Here is a 20,566-nt window from a genome sequence, read left to right on the forward strand (position 1 = left end):
AAGACCGTAAGTCAAACCGGAAATAAGTAAGATCAGACCGTAACTCTAACCGGGCGGAAATATCGCACCTCAGGCACCTCGTTGCTCGTTCTGGGCTTCTTGTAATACTCGATTCTCGGACAGCCCTTTCTTGTGTCTGCAAAACAGCTCGATGAAAATGATAAAAAAAGAAAGAATATCGACTTACGTCGCTATAGACTGCTTTGTACAGGAAGTACTCGAAACAGTTGCTCATACATTTAATTTTAGTCCCTCCTTTATGTTTCAAAGTTTCCATAGTGTAGTGGTTATCACGTCTGCCTAACACGCTAAGGTCCTCAATTCGCGCCTGGGCGAAACATTTTTTTTAGATCTGTATCATTTATTATAGTCATAATAAATGTCATACTATTCATAGTCATAATAAATAACGTTAAATAGCCTCATTGTACATCTTTTAACTCTTGTGCTTGACTAATGTATCTATTTTCTGCTACAGAGTGATCTCTTTGCTAAACCTGCCCGAGAGAGACTCGGGCTGACTGTGTTGGCGTAAATGACGTCACTAGGCTCAGTCCCTCAGAAAGCGTTAGTTTTGTTCCAGTTTTATTTCGTCTCGCGAAACTTATATTGGTCGAGAAACACCTCGTTTCCACATGTTTCATATTGTTGTTCTTGATATCGATCATAGCAATGCTTAAAGGCATTCTCATGGAAATATTTTACATTTTGTTGGGTCTTCTTTATCTTGCTTTGCCGGTTTTTTCGGCCGAAAAGGTACGTAGACGCGGTAGTTGATGTGTGATGTTTTATTGTTTTGGCTTCTAAACGAAGCCAAATGAAATTACATTTTTTCTATTTAACAGCCCCCCAAGACTCTTACAATACCAGAGTCTTTTCTTTTTGTATCTACTCTGGACGGGACGATGCATGCAGTTCGTAAAACAACTGGAGATATTCGATGGTCCATCAAAGAAGGTTGGTGCGCTGTCTTTTACAGCTGACTAGTTCATGTAGGCACAGGTTTCGAAGCTACGAAAGAACTCGATCAAAAGATTTCATCATCCTCGACCTCAATACTATTCTACTTCCGGAGATCCTTTTCTTTGATTTAAAAAATTCCAATCAGTTAAAAATTCCCCATTGATGTTTTGATTTGTTTTTGCTTAAACAACTTTATTTTTCCACGTGAAACACCCGTGTAGTATTGAAATGCTCGCAGTGCTAATTCAATAGTTGAAATTATATCATTCGAAAACACCATTTATTGCCCGGATGGTTCCTGTTTCAGATCATACCCTAAGGTTTGCGATGTTCAACCGTATATTTATTTGACGGTCTTCAAGGTTGTACTTTAATCGTATCTTACCTATTTCTTTTTCTAATTCATAAATTACTTAGTCAAAACACCCGATGATATCTTTTCATTCTGACATAAATTTATCATGAACTGTTTTTTCTATTTCAATGATAATTTTTGAAGGCGTTCTTAAACAATTTTAACATCCTTTATACAACGACTTTTTTATAAGATTCTCCCTAATCAAGGAAGACTGATGCATTTACAAGACATAGCATCAGCTATAAAATTTCAATTGAAAATATCCTCTAAAACTGTTTTCTTGCCCTTCAAAACATTTTGATGAGATATTCATAACTAAAAATAGATAGCCGAAGAAGCAATGCCAGGTATAGATTTCTGATTTTAATACCATTAATGGAATTGGTGTCATCGTGTACTTATAGCAGTTAGTCAAAGAAGCTATTTATACAGCTGAAAATATCACCTTTATCAGCTCAGGCCTGGCTGTTTCTGCTTACTTTCACCTATTCACATAACCAATGGGGTATTGTTAATGTTAAACCTACAAAATGCCTTCCCTGATAAAATAAAAAGGAACTTTCCTTTATCAGGCTTTCTCAAGTGCATAAAACCATTATCAGCTTTTAGTTCTCTGCAGTATCTTATCTTCATATTTAATTTAAGTTTTATTAATACTGGCATTTATAGATTCCAGACAAAACCAGTAAAAATCAATTCGATAGGTCTTTATCAATTCTCTCTTACAAAATCTCACATTTTTTTTCGTTCTTATTACCTCATGACTTGTTTTGTCTTTGTCATAGACATGGTGACATTTTATTATTTGAATGGCTTCAGCAAATTTGTCTGCAATTTGGTACTATGCATTGTATCTGCTATAAGACATTCATTATATATAATATGCAGATAAATTCTAATCCATTATTTTTAAGACTAGGTCAACTATATATCATACCCCATCCATGTCAGCTATATACAGCTTTGTGACTACTTTTACATTCCATATTTACTATTCTGGGGTGTTAAGTTTCTTTCTGTAGTTTAAACAGCTTCACAAAATGTTGTGAGAATTTACTTTCATCACTTTTCTTTGAAAATATGTTTTTTGAGCCAATATCATTTGATTTTTATCAGCTATCATTGTTCATTTTTCTTGAATCTATTTCTGCTATTGTAATATCTTTGTAATATTTTACACTTTTGTCCCACAATTGTCATTGACTAGACTGAGAGCTTTGGGCAAATGCTATACCATGCAAAAAGGTGTCAGTCTTGTGTTGTCAGGGGTTTCACAGGGGAATCTAAAGAATTTAAAATTGTCATTCCCATTTGTCTTGTATTATAGTTTTCCTTTCAGGTGATTCTACCCACCACTTCTCAAGAAGATTGAATTTTGGCAAAAATATATTAAAATCCTTTTATTATAAGTGTGCTAAAACACCTTTACTTTATCTTCTCATGATCTTGACATCTTTTTTTGACATTACTAGAAAAGGAATCCTTTTTCACTCACTTCCTTTGACATTGCTTAAACGATATAAACCTGTTTGACTTGAATATTTAATTTTGTTTGTGTTTCAGATCCAGTTTTAAGCACTCCAGTCTTTCTGCGGCCAGGGTAGGGTGAAACAAGGGTTTTTTAATCCACAGGTTTTTATTTTCAAGTTTTGATATGCAACATCTATCTATTTAAGCCAATTTTCCATCCCTCCCCTCCTTCCATTATTTCCCAAGTTATCTTTGAAATCCTCTTAGTACTTCCCTTAAACTTCCTCACCTTTTTTAAATTTTAAGTCACCATGTTTTTTAATCCATTCCAAGAGCCATTTTATGATTCATATAACAAGGTTGTCCCTTACGTAGGAATGTATCTGTCTGGCTATAAAATTGTGCCAGCTTATAGCAAAAATTTGTTGTTTTGCACGACCTCGTTGAATCCAAAATCCTTGTCTTGTTTAGGAATAATGCATAGTCCATCAGCCTTTAAAACCAATCGATGGTTTTCATGTTTTTTCTGTCGTGTCATAAACCATTTGACTGTTTACAGCCAGGGAATTGATTGGTCAGGGTGGTATGATTGACTAAGCATTAATGTACTTCAATCGATGGATGGCAAATGGATATGAATTCTCAGTGGTCCCACATCAATAAATTTGGTTAAAAAGTGCTTGCAAAAGCCAATTGTTGAAATTCAAAAACAATCCTGCCTATACATTAGTGGACATTGAATTTCGAAATTATAGTATAGAATCCTGCCTCATTGCATCATTATACCATAACAGTGACAATTGTGAGTGTTTTAATTGGAATTAAATTGATGATACTGTATTTCCTTAATTCAGGGCTATTTTTATCCCCGACCCCAAAGATGGAAGCTTATACGCTTTTGGTAACACTCTAGATGGACTAAAGGTAAGACACACACACATCCCTCATATTTTCTTGTTACTTATCATTATCATGACTTATGTTATATTTATCTCTGTCTTTTTTTCACTTGTAGAAGTTGCCCTTTACAATTCCTGAACTGGTTAGAGCATCTCCCTGCCGCAGTAATGATGGGATTCTTTATACTGGTACTGTTGTTAGAAAGAGTTAGTGATGTGTTCTTTTAGGGTTTTTACTTCTATTTCTGGTAAAAAAAAAAAAAGACAGATATTCTTCGTAAGAGTGCGATATTTCGAAATGAATTTCGAAAACAAATAAAATGACTAGGCGTTCTTTGCTAAACCGCGAAAGCCTAGGACTAATAATAAAATACCTTTTTTAATTGGCTGGTGGCTAGGAGCCAATAAAAACACGCCTAAGATATTTTCGCGCAAAAAAACCTTTTCAAGTTATTTTGTGCTTTCCTTCGGTACAAAATGTAGTTTGGGCATAACAGTTGATATTCCATGTAATTTAGCGCATAATTCAGTAAAGGATCCCGCAAAGTTTTGATTTTTGAAGAAAAATGTATTGCAAAATCCCGCGTAATTTAGCACGTAATTTTGCAAAGAATCCCGATTAATTTTGAGGTTTTTTTTCGCGTAATTCCAGAAGCGCTGGTTATGATATTTAGGCCTTTAAAAGTATTGAATTGCTGGAATACAGTCATGTTTGCTAAATCTCATTGTGTTTTCTATAAATGCCTAAGCATATGAAATAAAGAGAGAGCCTGTTAATCTGGATGGTATAATCTCAATAAAAATTCCTAGTAATATGAATTAATATAAAGTAAATGTTGGAAAATTCGCAGGTCCTGGGGTCCAAGGGTTAAATCCTCGGGTACCAAGACCTGATCGCAAATTTTCAGTGTTCACGAATTTTCCAACATTTACTGTAATATGAATGACCATCTCTGCATTCTTCACTTTGTTCTTCTGTGTTATCTTAAAGCAACTTTGCTCCATGCAGGTCGTAAGACAGATGTCTGGTTCGCTGTAGATCCTGACACGGGTATCAAACAGCAGACACTTCGTCTGGACGGTACTGAGACTGTGTGTCCGATCATGCCGAACAAAGCTGCTCCTATGTTTTTTGGCAGAACAGGTACAATATGAATCATAAAACTTCTTTATGGTCACGTCCCCAGAACTTGAATGTGTGTTTTCTAGTTTTCTGAAACCACTCTTCAAAACAATGTCTTTGGATGTATTTTCAGAATACACTATCACTATGTATGATCACAAAACGAGAGAGAAGAGATGGAATGCCACATTCAATGATTACTCTACACACTTGGCTCAAGATATTGATTATGGTGTGTAAATGATGATCATCTACAGGTGGACGGCCGGGAGAAGGGGTGCAGAGTTGTATAGCTAGGGGCTGGTGAAGGGATGGGTAGCTTGGGATGTATAGCTAGGGGCTGGTACAGGGATGGGTAGCTAGGGGTGTATAGCTAGGGGCTGGTACAGGGATGGGTAGCTGGGGGTGTATAGCTAGGGGCTGGTAAAGGGATGGGTAGCTAGGGGTGTATAGCTAGGGGCTGGTAAAGGGATGGGTAGCTAGGGGTGTATAGCTAGGGGCTGGTACAGGGATGGGTAGCTAGGGGCTGGTAAAGGGATGGGTAGCTAGTGGTGTATAGCTAGGGGCTGGTAAAGGGATGGGTAGCTAGGGGTGTATAGCTAGGGGCTGGTACAGGGATGGGTAGCTAGGGGTGTATAGCTAGGGGCTGGTAAAGGGATGGGTAGCTAGGGGTGTATAGCTAGGGGCTGGTAAAGGGATGGGTAGCTAGGGGTGTATAGCTAGGGGCTGGTACAGGGATGGGTAGCTAGGGGTGTATAGCTAGGGGCTGGTACAGGGATGGGTAGCTAGGGGTGTATAGCTAGGGGCTGGTAAAGGGATGGGTAGCTAGGGGTGTATAGCTAGGGGCTGGTAAAGGGATGGGTGGCTAGGGGTGTATAGCTAGGGGCTGGTACAGGGATGGGTAGCTAGGGGTGTATAGCTAGGGGCTGGTAAAGGGATGGGTAGCTAGGGGTGTATAGCTAGGGGCTGGTACAGGGATGGGTAGCTAGGGGTGTATAGCTAGGGGCTGGTAAAGGGATGGGTAGCTAGGGGTGTATAGCTAGGGGCTGGTACAGGGATGGGTAGCTAGGGGCTGGTAAAGGGATGGGTAGCTAGTGGTGTATAGCTAGGGACTGTAAAGGGATGGGTAGCTAGGGGTGTATAGCTAGGGGCTGGTACAGGGATGGGTAGCTAGGGGTGTATAGCTAGGGGCTGGTAAAGGGATGGGTAGCTAGGGGTGTATAGCTAGGGGCTGGTACAGGGATGGGTAGCTAGGGGTGTATAGCTAGGGGCTGGTAAAGGGATGGGTAGCTAGGGGTGTATAGCTAGGGGCTGGTACAGGGATGGGTAGCTAGGGGCTGGTAAAGGGATGGGTAGCTAGTGGTGTATAGCTAGGGGCTGGTAAAGGGATGGGTAGCTAGGGGTGTATAGCTAGGGGCTGGTACAGGGATGGGTAGCTAGGGGTGTATAGCTAGGGGCTGGTAAAGGGATGGGTAGCTAGGGGTGTATAGCTAGGGGCTGGTAAAGGGATGGGTAGCTAGGGGTGTATAGCTAGGGGCTGGTACAGGGATGGGTAGCTAGGGGTGTATAGCTAGGGGCTGGTACAGGGATGGGTAGCTAGGGGTGTATAGCTAGGGGCTGGTAAAGGGATGGGTAGCTAGGGGTGTATAGCTAGGGGCTGGTAAAGGGATGGGTGGCTAGGGGTGTATAGCTAGGGGCTGGTACAGGGATGGGTAGCTAGGGGTGTATAGCTAGGGGCTGGTAAAGGGATGGGTAGCTAGGGGTGTATAGCTAGGGGCTGGTAAAGGGATGGGTACCTAGGGGTGTATAGCGGGGGGCTGGTAAAGGGATGGGTAGCTAGGGTGTATAGCTAGGGGCTGGTACAGGGATGGGTAGCTAGGGGTGTATAGCTAGGGGCTGGTAAGGGGATGGGTAGCTAGGGGTGTATAGCTAGGGGCTGGTGAAGGGATGGGTAGCTAGGGGTGTATAACTAGGGGCTGGTACAGGGATGGGTAGCTAGGGGTGTATAGCTAGGGGCTGGTAAAGGGATGGGTAGCTAGGGGTGTATAGCGGGGGGCTGGTACAGGGATGGGTAGCTAGGGGTGTATAGCTAGGGGCTGGTACAGGGATGGGTAGCTAGGGGTGTATAGCTAGGGGCTGGTAAAGGGATGGGTAGCTAGGGGTGTATAGCGGGGGGGCTGGTAAAGGGATGGGTAGCTAGGGGTGTATAGCTAGGGGCTGGTAAAGGGATGGGTAGCTAGGGGTGTATAGCAGGGGGCTGGTAAAGGGATGGGTAGCTAGGGGTGTATAGCGGGGGGCTGGTAAAGGGATGAGTAGCTAGGGGCTGGTACAGGGATGGGTAGCTAGGGGTGTATAGCTAGGGGCTGGTAAAGGGATGGGTAGCTAGGGGTGTATAGCTAGGGGCTGGTAAAGGGATGGGAAGCTAGGGGTTCGTTGCAAGAGGGTGGGTGCAGTTATGGGTAAGGGGTGGGTTCAAAAGCCAGTTAAAGCCGCATTGTCACCAGTTTACTTATGAAGGTCCGACGGAAACCTCTACCGGTAAAAGACAAAAGAATGTATTAGAGTCCGAGATATTAAACAGGCCATCCTCTCAAAATTATCAGTCACATCCTCAAAGAAACTTCCAATAGACAAAAATCATCGGAGATTGTTAAGTAATCGACCGGAAGTAAACTGGTGACAATGGCCAGTGCTGAATAACGTATGCGCATGCGCGAAAACAACCACAATCGTAGTGTTGAATCGTTCGAGAAAAGGTACGGAAGGCTGACTTCAGTCGCTGATTTGACTAACTGTACAGCATTAAAACCATACTGTACAAAAGATGACAGATTTGTGTGATAATGAGGGAGTCATAAAGAAAATTATAGCCTTAGGTTTGGTGTAGTTTTCTTAGCATTCACCAAAATGTGACAGTTCGCTGGTAAAACGCCGCCATTTCAAAACAAAAAGGCTGGTTTAACCACACGGTACTGAAACTAGTCTTGCGTTTTTCAGCACTGGCGTGACAATGTGGCTTTAACAACTGCAGGGGGTTGTATAGGGGTGGGAAACTAAGTGTAGGTGCAGGGGAGAGCAAAGGGGCAAGCAAGCACTCTCCTCCTTATTATCTGAATTTTATATGAATTACCTTATTATGTATGAGTTATTCTGGTCTAGAAATTTAGTGGCACTTAATTTTGGATTGAAAATTTAAGCATTAATTTCTTCTCCAGGTTTTCACCACATGGCATCAAGTTCAGATGGCTTTACAGTTACGATGGAGAGCTCAACAGGTTGGATATCTTGTATCTTATGGAGTAATGGTTCCACACTTAAATTTGAAACTGACTTTTTCTCCCCCTTATGGATTGCAGAGAACATAAATAGGAAAATTTTAGTAGTTATAACTAATTCAACTGGCTCATTTCCTCATCCTTTCACCTTTTCCAGGGGAGATTCAGTGGACCCGTAACTTTGGGTCTCCAGTAGTAGGTGTGTACAAGTTTGATGGGGATGGTCTTCATCGCCTGAAGATTAACCACATCGCAAGCGAGACACTGAATGTGCTCATCTCGGGGAATTCCTCAGCAGATAAAGTGGTCTTACAGTGAGTTGAAACATTTGAATGTTGAATTAAGGGTATTGAAACCAAAGGTCACATTTCAGGTTATAGAAAACTATTCTGACCAAGTTTATGATAATTTGTGAACTCATTTCATACACCTTCTATACTGCTCAAGGGGGGGGGGGGGTGTGAATAGCTTTTCGGATCGGTGGATCCAGTCTAAAATGTCATGCAGATTATGGATTTCAAGAAAAGATGCAGTGCATGATAGGATTTTGAATATCTAGATCTATTGAAAATTAAGAAAAATAAATAAATAAAAACAAATAAAAATAAAGATTGAAGGAAAATGTTGTGCAAATCAGCAGATTTTGGAAGAAAAAAGGGGCGGATTTGGTGACCCCTATTCACACTCCCCCCCAATTTGTATTGCACCACCATATACGGCCCAAGGATATATTAAGCAATTATAAAACCATTTGCTCCTACACCATCTTACAAAATATTAGTCAATTCCACATGGCAGACAACAAGAAAATCACGAAGGAAGCATAAATAATTTCTGTTTTTCTGTCGAGTTTTTGGGCTTTTTTTTCTTACAAAACACATGATAAGGAAATTAAAGATATTAATTATTATTATATACATTTTACTGTGTTTTTAAGCGATTTTGTGACTGTTTCTCGCCTACAATGGGATTGCCGCATTTTCTTCTTGATTTCCCCTTTTTATTGTACTGATAACAATGGGTTCCGCATATAATGCACACCCCATTTCATTTGGCAGTTAAAATGTGCGCATTATAGGCTGATAAATACAGTTCCCCCATTGAGCACTTTGTTTGTTTCTTGCAGGCCCACCTTGTACATTGGAGAGCATTCTGGAGGATTGTATGCTCTGCCCTCGCTGGTAGAGGAGGGATCACCCCTAGTGGAGGTACAATCCTAGGTTTAACCATATTTGTCTATGTAACACCTCATGAAAAGCTTGCATAGTGTAGCCCAAAATTGATATACTTCAACATTACAATTGCTATTGTAATACTGTCACATATATCTTATATATAAGTGTGCCTTCACCTCTGTTTAATTCTCAATCTGTTACTTGGCCCTGAATTTGACTTGTTGAATGCATGTGACTTTACTATACCTTGAGTTCCTCAGACCCAGGATGGGATATGTCCCATGTGGGATGGGATGTGTTTTAAATGTGAAGTACTTAGAACTATGTAATATATACTATACACAAATGGCCAAGGAACTTTATCTTGATAATAAGAAAGCTGTTTTTAGTCTATTGAGAGAAGTTGCTTATAGCCTGTGATCAAACAGAGCTGTTTTTACTAATCTGAGCTTTCAGGCAGCATTTAGATGCATTGATCAGTATATTGAAAGAAGTTGCTTATAGCCTGTGATCAAACAGAGCTGTTTTTACTAATCTAAGCATTCAGGCAGCATTTAGATGCATTGATCAGTATATTGAAAGAAGTTCCTTATAGCCTGTGATCAAACAGAGCTGTATTACACTTAATTTTCGTGTCTTTTTAATTTCACGATTTTAAAAGATTCGCGAAAAAAGTGACACGAAAAAGTGCCATGAAAATTAGGATGCCCGAAAATTAAGTGAGTACACAAGAAGACTTTTGGGGAATATTGGCTGTTTAATAAGCTTTGTGGAAACACCTTGTCTATTTAGTCATCTAATGTACATATAGTACGGTTTAAGAAAATAAAGAAGAAGAAGTTCCAGAAGTATGAGTCTGTAAGCTAACTTGTAAATTTTCTTGGTATCACCAGGCCCAGGTAATGCTCTTAGAAGGTCCTAAGAAACACATACGAGTCCCAAGGGGCACCAAAGGGGCTAACACCCCATCCAAAGACAGCAATCAGGATCTGCCTCCCCCTCCGCGCCGCCCTCTCCAGCAGCCAAAAGTCCTGGAACCCAAAGCTGCACTTCTTCTTGGGCACCACCAAGTGCCGTCCATTGCCTCGCCACAGCTCCAGATGACTCATATTCCCGACAAGCTGATGCCATTCTACATGAACCACCACACTCATAACCCTAACAACTCACCAACCCCGCCCACACCCAAGCAGATAGATAACGCTAAGGCGAAGGACGAGGAGCGTCGCCGTCAACAGGAGATGTTTGAGATGTTGCAGATCCATCAAAGACTACTCTACACCATCATTGCCACAATTGGGATCCCTGTGGTGCTGCTTGTTGTGTTTTACATTGAGGTACTGTATGGGGTTAATATTAGAATTCCAAATTCAAATTCAAAGGCATTTAATAATGTCTCGCCAACAATGAGGACATTTATTTCAATAAAGTGGAACTTATTATGTTGCATTCACGGACACTTTAGGATGGTTGTTTGCTTTGGACACCCAAATTATTTGTATTTCTAAGTATTTGTTTCATGAGAGAGGAAATACCATGGTTTATGTTTTGTTGCGGAAGCACTTCCATTGAAGCTGATATTGGCGAGTGTTCCTAGTGCTGTTTCAGTGTTGGAATATGTGTAAGAGGAAAGATAGCTTGATATCTTTATCAAAAGACATCAAAAAGTTCCCATTTCTATTCTCCAGAGCTTGAATTGTCATCTCTAAGAAGAAAAAAACGTCAACAAACCTGGATTTAAACTCTCCGCCTTCAAGACAGCAAAAGTCAAACTGTTATGTTTCTAAAATGATTTAACAATTCCATATCACATACTGATAAGTGTAATTATTGAAAAAAACGTTTTTATTGTTTGTATCCAGCGCTCAACCCGTCAAAGCCTTGCCGCCTCAGTGCCATCTCAACATTCTCACAGCTCCAGCCACTCATCATCACTTGGGTACATCTCAAACGGGAACGCCGTTCATGACCCTGCTATCATAGGTACTGTACAGTACAGCCTGCAGGGGACTTAAAGCCGCATTGTCACCAGTTTACTTCCGGAGGTCCGACGGAATCCTCAACCGTTAAAAGACAAAAGAATCTATTCGAATCTGAGATATTAAACAGGCCATCCGCTCTAAATTAGCAGTCGCATCCTCAGAGAAACTTCCAATAGACACACTGCTTTCTATATTTTGAAATATTTTTCGTGTTTTCCGTTAAAAATCATCGGAGATTCTTACGTAATCGACCGGAAGTAGAAGTGCATTTTGTGTGCAAATTCTGGGCCTTTTTTGCATGTAGTTTGAGTGTAATTAGACTATTACACTCAAACTATATGCACCTTGAGTGGACTTCACGCCCCAAACTACACGCACATGTTTGCCTCATTCACTTCTACAAAATCCCTTCAGAGTATTTGTGGCTACAACTCAATGCCATGCTCAGTCTCATAAGGAAGGAAATAAGATAAAAAAAATTGAAATTGTCTCCACTAGCCAACCAACATTCTATAGAAATTTCTCAATTCGCATCAGGAGATAAGTAAATCCTCCTAGTTAAGGCTTGTGTTAATCAATAAAATGATTCTTGAAAGCTACTGGGTTCTTTAAAACTTTCTTAAACTTTGTCTTAGTGGCCTAGTCGTACCTCACTGTTTAAGAGAGGTTGTACTGTGCAACATCAAGAGATACATATTTGACAATAAGGCTATTTACAGTTCCCTCGATACTGGTAGACATAACTGTCCTACTTATCATGTTCTTTGCAGACAAGAACAGTACCATCAGTGTGGGCAAGATCACATTCTGCCTTAAGGATGTCATTGGGCGTGGCTGTGAGGGAACTGTAGTCTACAAGTGAGTGAAAACAGTAAAATGTTGCTCTTTGGATGCCTGGTTTACCAGAAAACCTTGCTATCAAGAACAGTTTCAGTGAAGTCATCATTACCTGTCCTCCTCGTGCCTAGTGACACATAGGGCCTTCACAGGGTTTCTCCACCGTTCTCTATCTGCTGCTTCAACCACCTCCTCCCATGTCCTCAACCCCACCTCTTCTCTCTCCTTCTCCACTGTCCTTCCCCAGGTTGTTTTTGGCCTCCCATGCTTTCCTCTCCCCCCATTACCATACACTTAATTTTATAAACAAGGACACCCAGTAAAAGGGATGTCCTGCTCATACAAACAGTATCCTCTGTTATAGAGTTCCACTGGAATAATGACTGACTCATTACTAAGGGCAGTTTCAAGGTCTTAACAAGGGCACCTTAATTTTCTTAATTCTATCAAGTAAGGATGCCCTGTTATGAGGACACTTTTGTTAAAACAAATTGTGTCCTTATAAAAAGGTATCCCCTGATATACTATCACAATGGTATGATGAGAAATATTCCTAATTATGTTAATCTCTCAGGGGAAACTTTGAATTTGCAATGTTTTTTAAACCATGAGATACCATCGCCACACTATGATGAGAAATACTTCTAATTAATTTGATCTCACAAGGGAAAGTTTAAATCTACAATGTTTTATTTAACATGAGATACCATCGCCACACTACGATAAGGAATATTTCTAATTAATTCAATCCATCAGGGGAAAGTTTGATGGGCGGGATGTTGCAGTCAAACGAATTCTACCAGAGTGCTTCAGCTTTGCTGACCGCGAGGTAAGTGTTATCAATATTCAACTTCCTTGTAATTTCAACCGTGCACCTGACTAATTTTTTTTTAAATTTATTTAATTGTTTCTGGTGATTAATATAAAGTGTTCCAAAAATCCCATCTCATCGTGAATTAGCCTTCCTTGTTGTTGGGTCGGTTTACCCATCTAGAGGACATTTGTTTACCCATCTAGAGGACATTTGTTTACCCATCTAGAGGACCTTGTTTACCCATCTAGAGGACATTTGTTTACCCATCTAGAGGACGTTTGTTTACCCATCTAGAGGACCTTGTTTACCCATCTAGAGGACATTCGTTTACCCATCTAGAAGACCTTGTTTACATCTAGAGGACGTCCGTTTACCCATCTAGAGGACCTTGTTTACATCTAGAGGACGTCCGTTTACCCAACTAGAAGACCTTGTTTACATCTAGAATACCTTGTTTACCCATCTAGAGGACCTTGTTTACCCATCTAGAGGACCTTGTTTACCCATCTAGAGGACCTTGTTTACCCATCTAGAGGACCTTGTTTACCCATCTAGAGGACCTTGTTTACTCATCTAGAGGACCTTGTTTACCCATCTAGAGGACCTTGTTTACCCATCTTGAGGACCTTGTTTACCCATCTAGAGGACCTTGTTTACCCATCTAGAGGACCTTGTTTACCTATCTTGAGGACGTTCGTTTACCCATCTAGAAGACCTTGTTTACATCTAGAGGACCTTGTTTACCCATCTAGAAGACCTTGTTTACATCTAGAGGACTACTTTTTCCCAATCTAGGGGACCTTGTTTACATCTAGAGGACGTTTGTTTACCCATCTAGAAGACCTTGTTTACATCTAGAGGACGTTTGTTTACCCATCTAGAAGACCTTGTTTACATCTAGAGGACTACTTTTTCCCAATCTAGAGGACCTTGTTTACATCTAGAGGACGTTTGTTTACTCATCTAGAGGACCTTGTTTACCCATCTAGAGGACGTTTGTTTACTCATCTAGGGGTAGCTTGTCCTAGTATTGAACCTTTTGATCCAGTGGGGTGGTTCCTCTGATTCCACCTTTGCACCCCTGGCACCGGCCTGGTTTCGACCTGTCCATCATGTATATGTTAACATGTGCTTCTTGCTTTAGGTTGCACTCCTAAGAGAGTCTGATGCACACGCGAACGTAGTGCGGTATTTCTGCATGGTAAGACCGATCGAAGAAGGCATAATTGGTCTCTGACCGTCTAGGGATTATTTTTCAATACTGTTCTCTACCAGTTTTCTTTCTTGGTGTAACACTTGTTAGTTTTTTTTTTTTATAGTCTTTCGTTGCTTGCTTGAGAACAAAAAGCAAAGGGTTTCACTGGTTGTAACAACTTGTAGAACTTTCTCATTGTTTATTTCTTTCGAGTTCTGCAATACTTGGTTATTATTATTATTTGACTAATTTAACAATAGACACGGTACAATAGGAAAGCATAGGAAATACATGAAAAACTATATTTTTCTAAAACCGTCACACATCTCAGTATGTAAGAAAAGCAAAAACATTGTCAGCTTATTCTGATTAAGCGCCTGTTTTCTTGGAGATTCCTAGTTTTGCACATCTTGATTAACTGTCTTTGATTTCCAATATTATTTATATCTTTGATTTATCGACAATTTGTTGTCTTTGGTTTCTAATGATTTCTTCTACAGGAACAAGACCATCAGTTCCGCTACATCGCCCTAGAACTATGTGACGTCACATTGCAAGAGGTCAGTGGGCCTTTCCTATTGGTTGATCTTGATCATGTGACACTGACAATAATAAATCTTATTGGGTTATCTTGATCATGTGACACTGACCATCCTAAATCTTATTGGTCAATCTTGATCATGTGACACTGACAATTTATTTATTTTTTATTTTATTTATTTATTTACCATAATTATTAATTCCATTCTAAATCTTATTGATATGACAATAGTCATCAACAGGCTGTATATCATTTCACCGGCAGAGGGTTATCCCTTCTTGTCTGAGCAGTTACGCAGGTTAAATTGTGAGATTTTTTATGCTGCTATTGCTTGATTACTCTACAGTATGTTGAAGACCCACGGTTTGACCGTTCCGAACTGCAGCCGCTGACAGTTCTGCAACAGGCTACTTCCGGTTTGGCTCACCTCCATTCTCTCAACATAGGTAGGCATGATTGCTAGAATTCTATTGTGTGATTCAAGGAATAGGTCCATTCTTATTATATTTAGTTGTCATATCAGTAGTGATATTTATGACGAAGTCAATGCTACATTCATGGTTTTTACTTTCGTCCGCAGTCCACCGTGACATAAAGCCTCACAACGTGCTCATCTCCAAAGCAACCTCTGGTCACGTGAACGTGATGATCTCGGACTTTGGACTGTGCAAGAAGCTCACGTACGGCCGGAGCTCGGTCACGTGCCGCTCGGGGGCCGCGGGGACTGATGGGTGGATCGCTCCTGAGATGTTTAAGGAAAACACCAGAATGGTGAGCTACGAGGCCGTGTGCATGCGCATCGCATAGAGACCTTATTCCCACATTGGTTGTTTGATCTCTCGTCTTTAGTGTCAAAGTCCGTCGATTCGACGCGCGATGGATGTTTTTCTGTTATCGTTTCAAGTATTCCAAACTCTCATCGTTTTCAAGCTAAAACATTCCCTGCATTATTTAATAACCCAACAATGGGATTGAGCTATTTTCAAACTGTAGTATGTATGATTTTCAAAGGTTTTGATTCTATACTCCAATGAATCTCATTTGTATAGGTATAATACAAACTTGAATACAAGTTGCGCTAGTAATCTAAAAGTTAGTATCCTCTTTCCTGCCATGTATCAAGTCTACTGTAAAGTAAATGATTATTCTCGGCATCCATGTATTCTTGATATCAGTACATATATCGTTGTAGTTTCATCGTCTTAACGTCATCATCTTCAAGATGTGTCATCTATAACATAGTTATTATCGTCAACATAAGCATCATCATCTTTACATATCCTTATATAATCATCATCATATAGTCATCATCTTCTTTAGGATTAGTCGTATCTATAACATATCTATCATCGTCATCATAAGCATAATCATCTTTACATCATCCTTATATGATCACCATCATAACGTCATCATCTTCAAGATGAGTCATCTATAACATAACTATCATCGTCATCATGAGCATCATCATCTTTACATCATTTTTATATGATCACCATCATAACGTCATCATCGTCAAGATGAGGCATCTATAACATAACTATCATCATTATCATCATCATCGTCATCTTCAACCATTATCCTTATATATTCATCATGATCATCAAAACATCATCCGTTTCACTAACTACCTGTGTTTAACTGCAGAACCGCTCAGTTGACATCTTCTCGTGTGGCTGCTTGTTCTACTATGTCCTGTCTGGTGGATTGCACCCTTTCGGCGACACGTACCGGCGCCAGGCGAACATCATCTCGGGAGAATGCAACCTGGACACTCTACCACAAGCTGAATGTGAGTAAACGACTAGTGGCGAACAAAGTATTTCTTACCACTCTTAGGTCTGCCCCTAGGTTCCGCTAGGGGCGTGAAGGGGGGGGGGGGGGGGGGAGATAGCTGAATGTGAGTAAACGACTAGTGGCGAACAAAACACTTCTTACCACTCTTAAGTCTGCCTCCCTTTAATAAACATTTCCCGGGACCCAGGGCGTGGTGACGATGCCACCGCGGAAAAATAAGGGATGGGTATGGTGGAGACATGTGTGAAGGTGACTCCTGCCGAGGTACCCTACTGCTTTACTTTGACATATTCGGAGACCCTGGAGTTCCCGGAAACGAGACGTGAGGAAAGTTAGGAGGGGAGGGGAAAGAAATAGGCCGTCCTTTCTCTTCTCGTCCCCTACCTTTCCCAATCATTTTTCGCGTCTTCTTTCCGCAATGCTCTAGTCTCACGCTCTTCGACCTTGGTCCCTGAGAAAGAAATATGCTAGGGGCGTGAAGGGGTGGGGGGTGGGGTTAAAGCCGCATTGTCACCAGTTTACTTCCGGTCGGTTACCTAACAATATCCGATGATTTTTAACGGAAAACGCGAAAAATATTTCAAAATATTGAAAGCAGTGTGTCTATTGGAAGTTTCTTTGAGGATGTGATTGATAATTTAGAATGGAGGGCCTGTTAAATATCTCGGATTCTAATAGATTCTTTTGTCTTTTTTCGCTTGAGGTTTCCGTCGGACCTCCGGACAATGCAGCTTTAAGAATAGGTCTCCTTTTTGTCCCCCGAAGATGATTTTCCTACAGCCTTCACGCTCACTCATTTTTTTCTAGTTATTTTGTAGCTCTTGAAGCAGCTTATTGCACAATCACAAGTTTTGTTTTGTTGTTTCCCAGGTCCTGTAGTCGCTCGAGATATCATCGAAATGATGATCGACCCAGACCCGTCCAAAAGGTGTGACTACACGACTTTTCTATCGTCTGTCTGTCTGTCTGTCTTAAACAGCCTCTGCCAGCCGCCTTTTTGTCATCCTAGCAAAATACCAAGCCTGGAAAAGCATCCATTTCCATCGGTTGAATTGGAGAAGCGAATGCGTTATTTTCGATTGAATGTGGTACATAAAGTATAAAACTTTGTATTTAGATGGTCATTTCGAGGTTTTAATGCATTATGTACTTTCCAATATTAAATGAAAACAATAACAAAGGTGTGGCTAAAAAGGTCACTTTAAGTTCGGACCTCGCGTTCAGCGTATCTTGGCTCTGTATAGCTGATGCACGTTTTATATTCGTGTTTTTGTTTCTTAGACCAACAGCACAAATGGCTCTTCAGCACCCGTTATTCTGGAACAGACAAAGACAGCTTGCCTTCTTCCAGGTACATCTTACTTTAGTACAATCTATTCCTTTGCAGGCCACTTCTTGGAAACTACTTTTCTTGGATAGAAACTATTCCTTTGCAGGACACTTCTTGGAAACTACTTTTCCTGGATAGAAACTATTACTTTGCAGGCCACTTCTTGGAAACTACTTTTCTTGGATAGAAACTGTTCCTTTGAAGGCCACTTCTTGGAAACTACTTTTCTTGGATAGAAACTATTCCTTTGAAGGCCACTTCTTGGAAACTACTTTTCCTGGATAGAAACTATTCCTTTGGAAGCCACTTCTTGGAAACTACTTTTCCTGGATAGAAACTATTACTTTGGAGGCCTCTTCTTGAAAACTACTTTTCTTGGATAGAAACTATTCCTTTGGAGGCCATTTCTTGGAAACTTTTCCTGGATAGAAACTATTCCTTCGGGGGCCACTTCTTGGAAAACACTGTTCTTGATTACATACTATTCTCATTGAAAAGCGCTTACAGTTCTCATGGGGCTACTTTCTTGTAACACTATTCTATCCAACCCACAAAATCTCTCCCTTTGACCCGCCCCTGATATGACGTGGCTGCAGAATCTCTATTGTTGTGTATAAACAGGCTATAGCAGAGTATTTCACGAGGTTCTTGTTGTTTCAGGATGTTAGCGATCGTATTGAGAAGGAGTCAGATGACTCTCCACTCCTGGATGCGTTACAAAGAGACTCCATCCGTGTGGTCCGAGGAGACTGGAAAGTACACATCTGTCAGGCACTTCAGGACGGTAAGAGCGCATGCGCAGATAAGCAATCTTACCCGTAACACTGGCACGTGGTCTGCTCTAATGCTCATGCGCAAATGGCAACACCGCTGGTGGTACTCATGTGTAAGTTCAGGTACCGCTTACGCACGTGCCCGGAATTTGCTGAGGGTTTGGGGGGAGGGGTGGGTGGAAAGGGGTTGCACAGCTTTAGATATCACATGGAAATAGGATAGTATTCGACGATCCCTCAATAAGAAATGGCCCACTTTATGGCGGCTTTGATACTCATAATACAGGTCAAATTTCATCTGCAGATAAACACAAATACGTTTTTCTCCTGTTTTTTAGATCTGCGAAGATTTCGCACGTATAACGGGACGCAACTCAGAGATTTATTGCGAGCGTTAAGAAATAAGGTGAGCCCCACCTAACAGTGTTGATGTTCGTCCAATTTAGCTTTCATCTATGAGATCTTAATTCCCAGAATTCACCTTCAGCTTAGATGGTGCTCGTAATACGGATGGAAATTTACGTGGAAGGTGTAACCTCTCGCCATATAAGGGGTGGATCTAGGGGTGCGTCGAGCAGACCCAGACCCTCTCTTTTTGGAACTCCGGGATCCGCCCCTGCATATGTGTGATACCTTGTTCCTCTCACTCTCAAGAAGCGCGGGATCCGCCCCTGCATATGTGTAATACCTTGTTCCTCTCACTCTCAAGAAGCGCGGGATCCGCCCCTGCATTTGTGTAATACCTTGTTCCTCTCACTCTCAAGAAGCGCTGGATCCGCCCCTGCACATGTGTAATACCTTGTTCCTCTCACTCTCAAGAAGCGCTGGATCCGCCCCTGCATATGTGTAATACCTTGTTCCTCTCACTCTCAAGAAGCGCTGGATCCGCCCCTGCATATGTCTAATACCTTGTTCCTCTCACTCTCAAGAAGCGCTGGATCCGCCCCTGCATATGTCTAATACCTTGTTCCTCTCACTCTCAAGAAGCGCTGGATCCGCCCCTGCATATGTCTAATACCTTGTTCCTCTCACTCTCAAGAAGCGCGGGATCCGCCCCTGCATATGTGTAATACCTTGTTCCTCTCACTCTCAAGAAGCGCGGGATCCGCCCCTGCATTTGTGTAATACCTTGTTCCTCTCACTCTTAAGAAGCGCTGGATCCGCCCCTGCATATGTGTAATACCTTGTTCCTCTCACTCTCAAGAAGCGCGGGATCCGCATTTATACTCCCCATGTAGTGCTGTTTTGTCTTAAGTGCATCCTTTGATTGTTGTCCATATTAGAAACACCACTACCGGGAGCTTCCTGATGAAGTCAAGCGATCGCTTGGGACAATACCGGACGAGTACGTACGGTACTTCACGAGCCGCTTCCCACGACTCCTCATGCACACTTACAACGTCATGCGAATCTGCCAAAATGAGACAGTCTTCCACACGTACTATTACAGGGCAGAATCGTGATCTGCAGAAAAGAACGTTTGATCAAGTGCAATGGAACGTTTGATTGAGTACAATGGAAGACTTAATCGAGTGCAATGGATTGTTTGAGTGTAATGATAGGTTAATGAATTTAAATGGATCGTCTTATGAAGTGAAATGTTTGAGTACGCAAATCGACCGTTTGGTCGTGTAAACTGGAATGCTTTGCAATTCAATGGAACGTTTGATCGGGTACAATGGAACGTATCTTTGTGAGTGAAAACGGTTTCAAAGAAATGTTTGACCAGATCTATGGAGCGTTAGATTAAAGCAATGTGGGATTTGGGAATGTGATGGAGTGTTCTATTTCCTGACGTGTCATTCTGGTAGAACAAAAATCCGCCAAATGGAACCGAAAGGAACATTGCCCCAAGACTTTGCCCCGTCTACAATACATACGCGACCATTATCTGTAACAATGAAAATATTTGTAGATTTTTGTACATATTTTTTTAGAAATAATAAAACAATCTTATACTAAAGACTGTGTCCACTGTTGTCCTAATCTACGGAGAAGCTGCAACGGCTGCGATAATTATCATTACAAGTGTAGCCT

The 20,566-nt window shown here is 41.2% G+C and overlaps 1 protein-coding gene across 1 annotated transcript; it reads left to right on the top strand.

The window, feature by feature from the left end:
- The first annotated feature begins 554 nt into the window (after positions 1 to 554).
- On the top strand, positions 555 to 20,492 carry LOC5516902 (serine/threonine-protein kinase/endoribonuclease IRE1). The gene is made up of 24 exons (XM_032386836.2): positions 555 to 756; positions 846 to 957; positions 2,885 to 2,921; positions 3,646 to 3,715; positions 3,807 to 3,879; positions 4,700 to 4,834; positions 4,947 to 5,045; positions 8,029 to 8,088; positions 8,246 to 8,402; positions 9,215 to 9,296; positions 10,157 to 10,600; positions 11,126 to 11,246; positions 12,016 to 12,103; positions 12,839 to 12,911; positions 14,041 to 14,097; positions 14,592 to 14,651; positions 14,979 to 15,078; positions 15,213 to 15,403; positions 16,277 to 16,421; positions 17,297 to 17,354; positions 17,708 to 17,777; positions 18,417 to 18,540; positions 18,868 to 18,935; positions 19,813 to 20,492. The coding sequence occupies exons 1-24, from the start codon at positions 673 to 675 to the stop codon at positions 19,990 to 19,992; spliced, it is 2,688 nt and encodes an 895-aa protein (XP_032242727.1). The 5' UTR covers positions 555 to 672; the 3' UTR covers positions 19,993 to 20,492.
- The last annotated feature ends 74 nt before the right edge of the window (positions 20,493 to 20,566 follow it).

Source organism: Nematostella vectensis, chromosome 12 (assembly GCF_932526225.1).
Source record: "Nematostella vectensis chromosome 12, jaNemVect1.1, whole genome shotgun sequence".
NCBI classification, from domain to species: Eukaryota; Metazoa; Cnidaria; class Anthozoa; order Actiniaria; family Edwardsiidae; genus Nematostella; species Nematostella vectensis.

Excerpts from the sequence above, each read along its gene's own strand:
- LOC5516902 (XM_032386836.2), top strand. The coding sequence starts at position 673 with ATGCTTAAAGGCATTCTCATGGAAATATTTTACATTTTGTTGGGTCTT. Across the intron at positions 757-845 it reads CGGTTTTTTCGGCCGAAAAG|CCCCCCAAGACTCTTACAAT; the intron begins GTACGTAGACGC and ends TCTATTTAACAG. Across the intron at positions 10,601-11,125 it reads TTGTTGTGTTTTACATTGAG|CGCTCAACCCGTCAAAGCCT; the intron begins GTACTGTATGGG and ends GTTTGTATCCAG.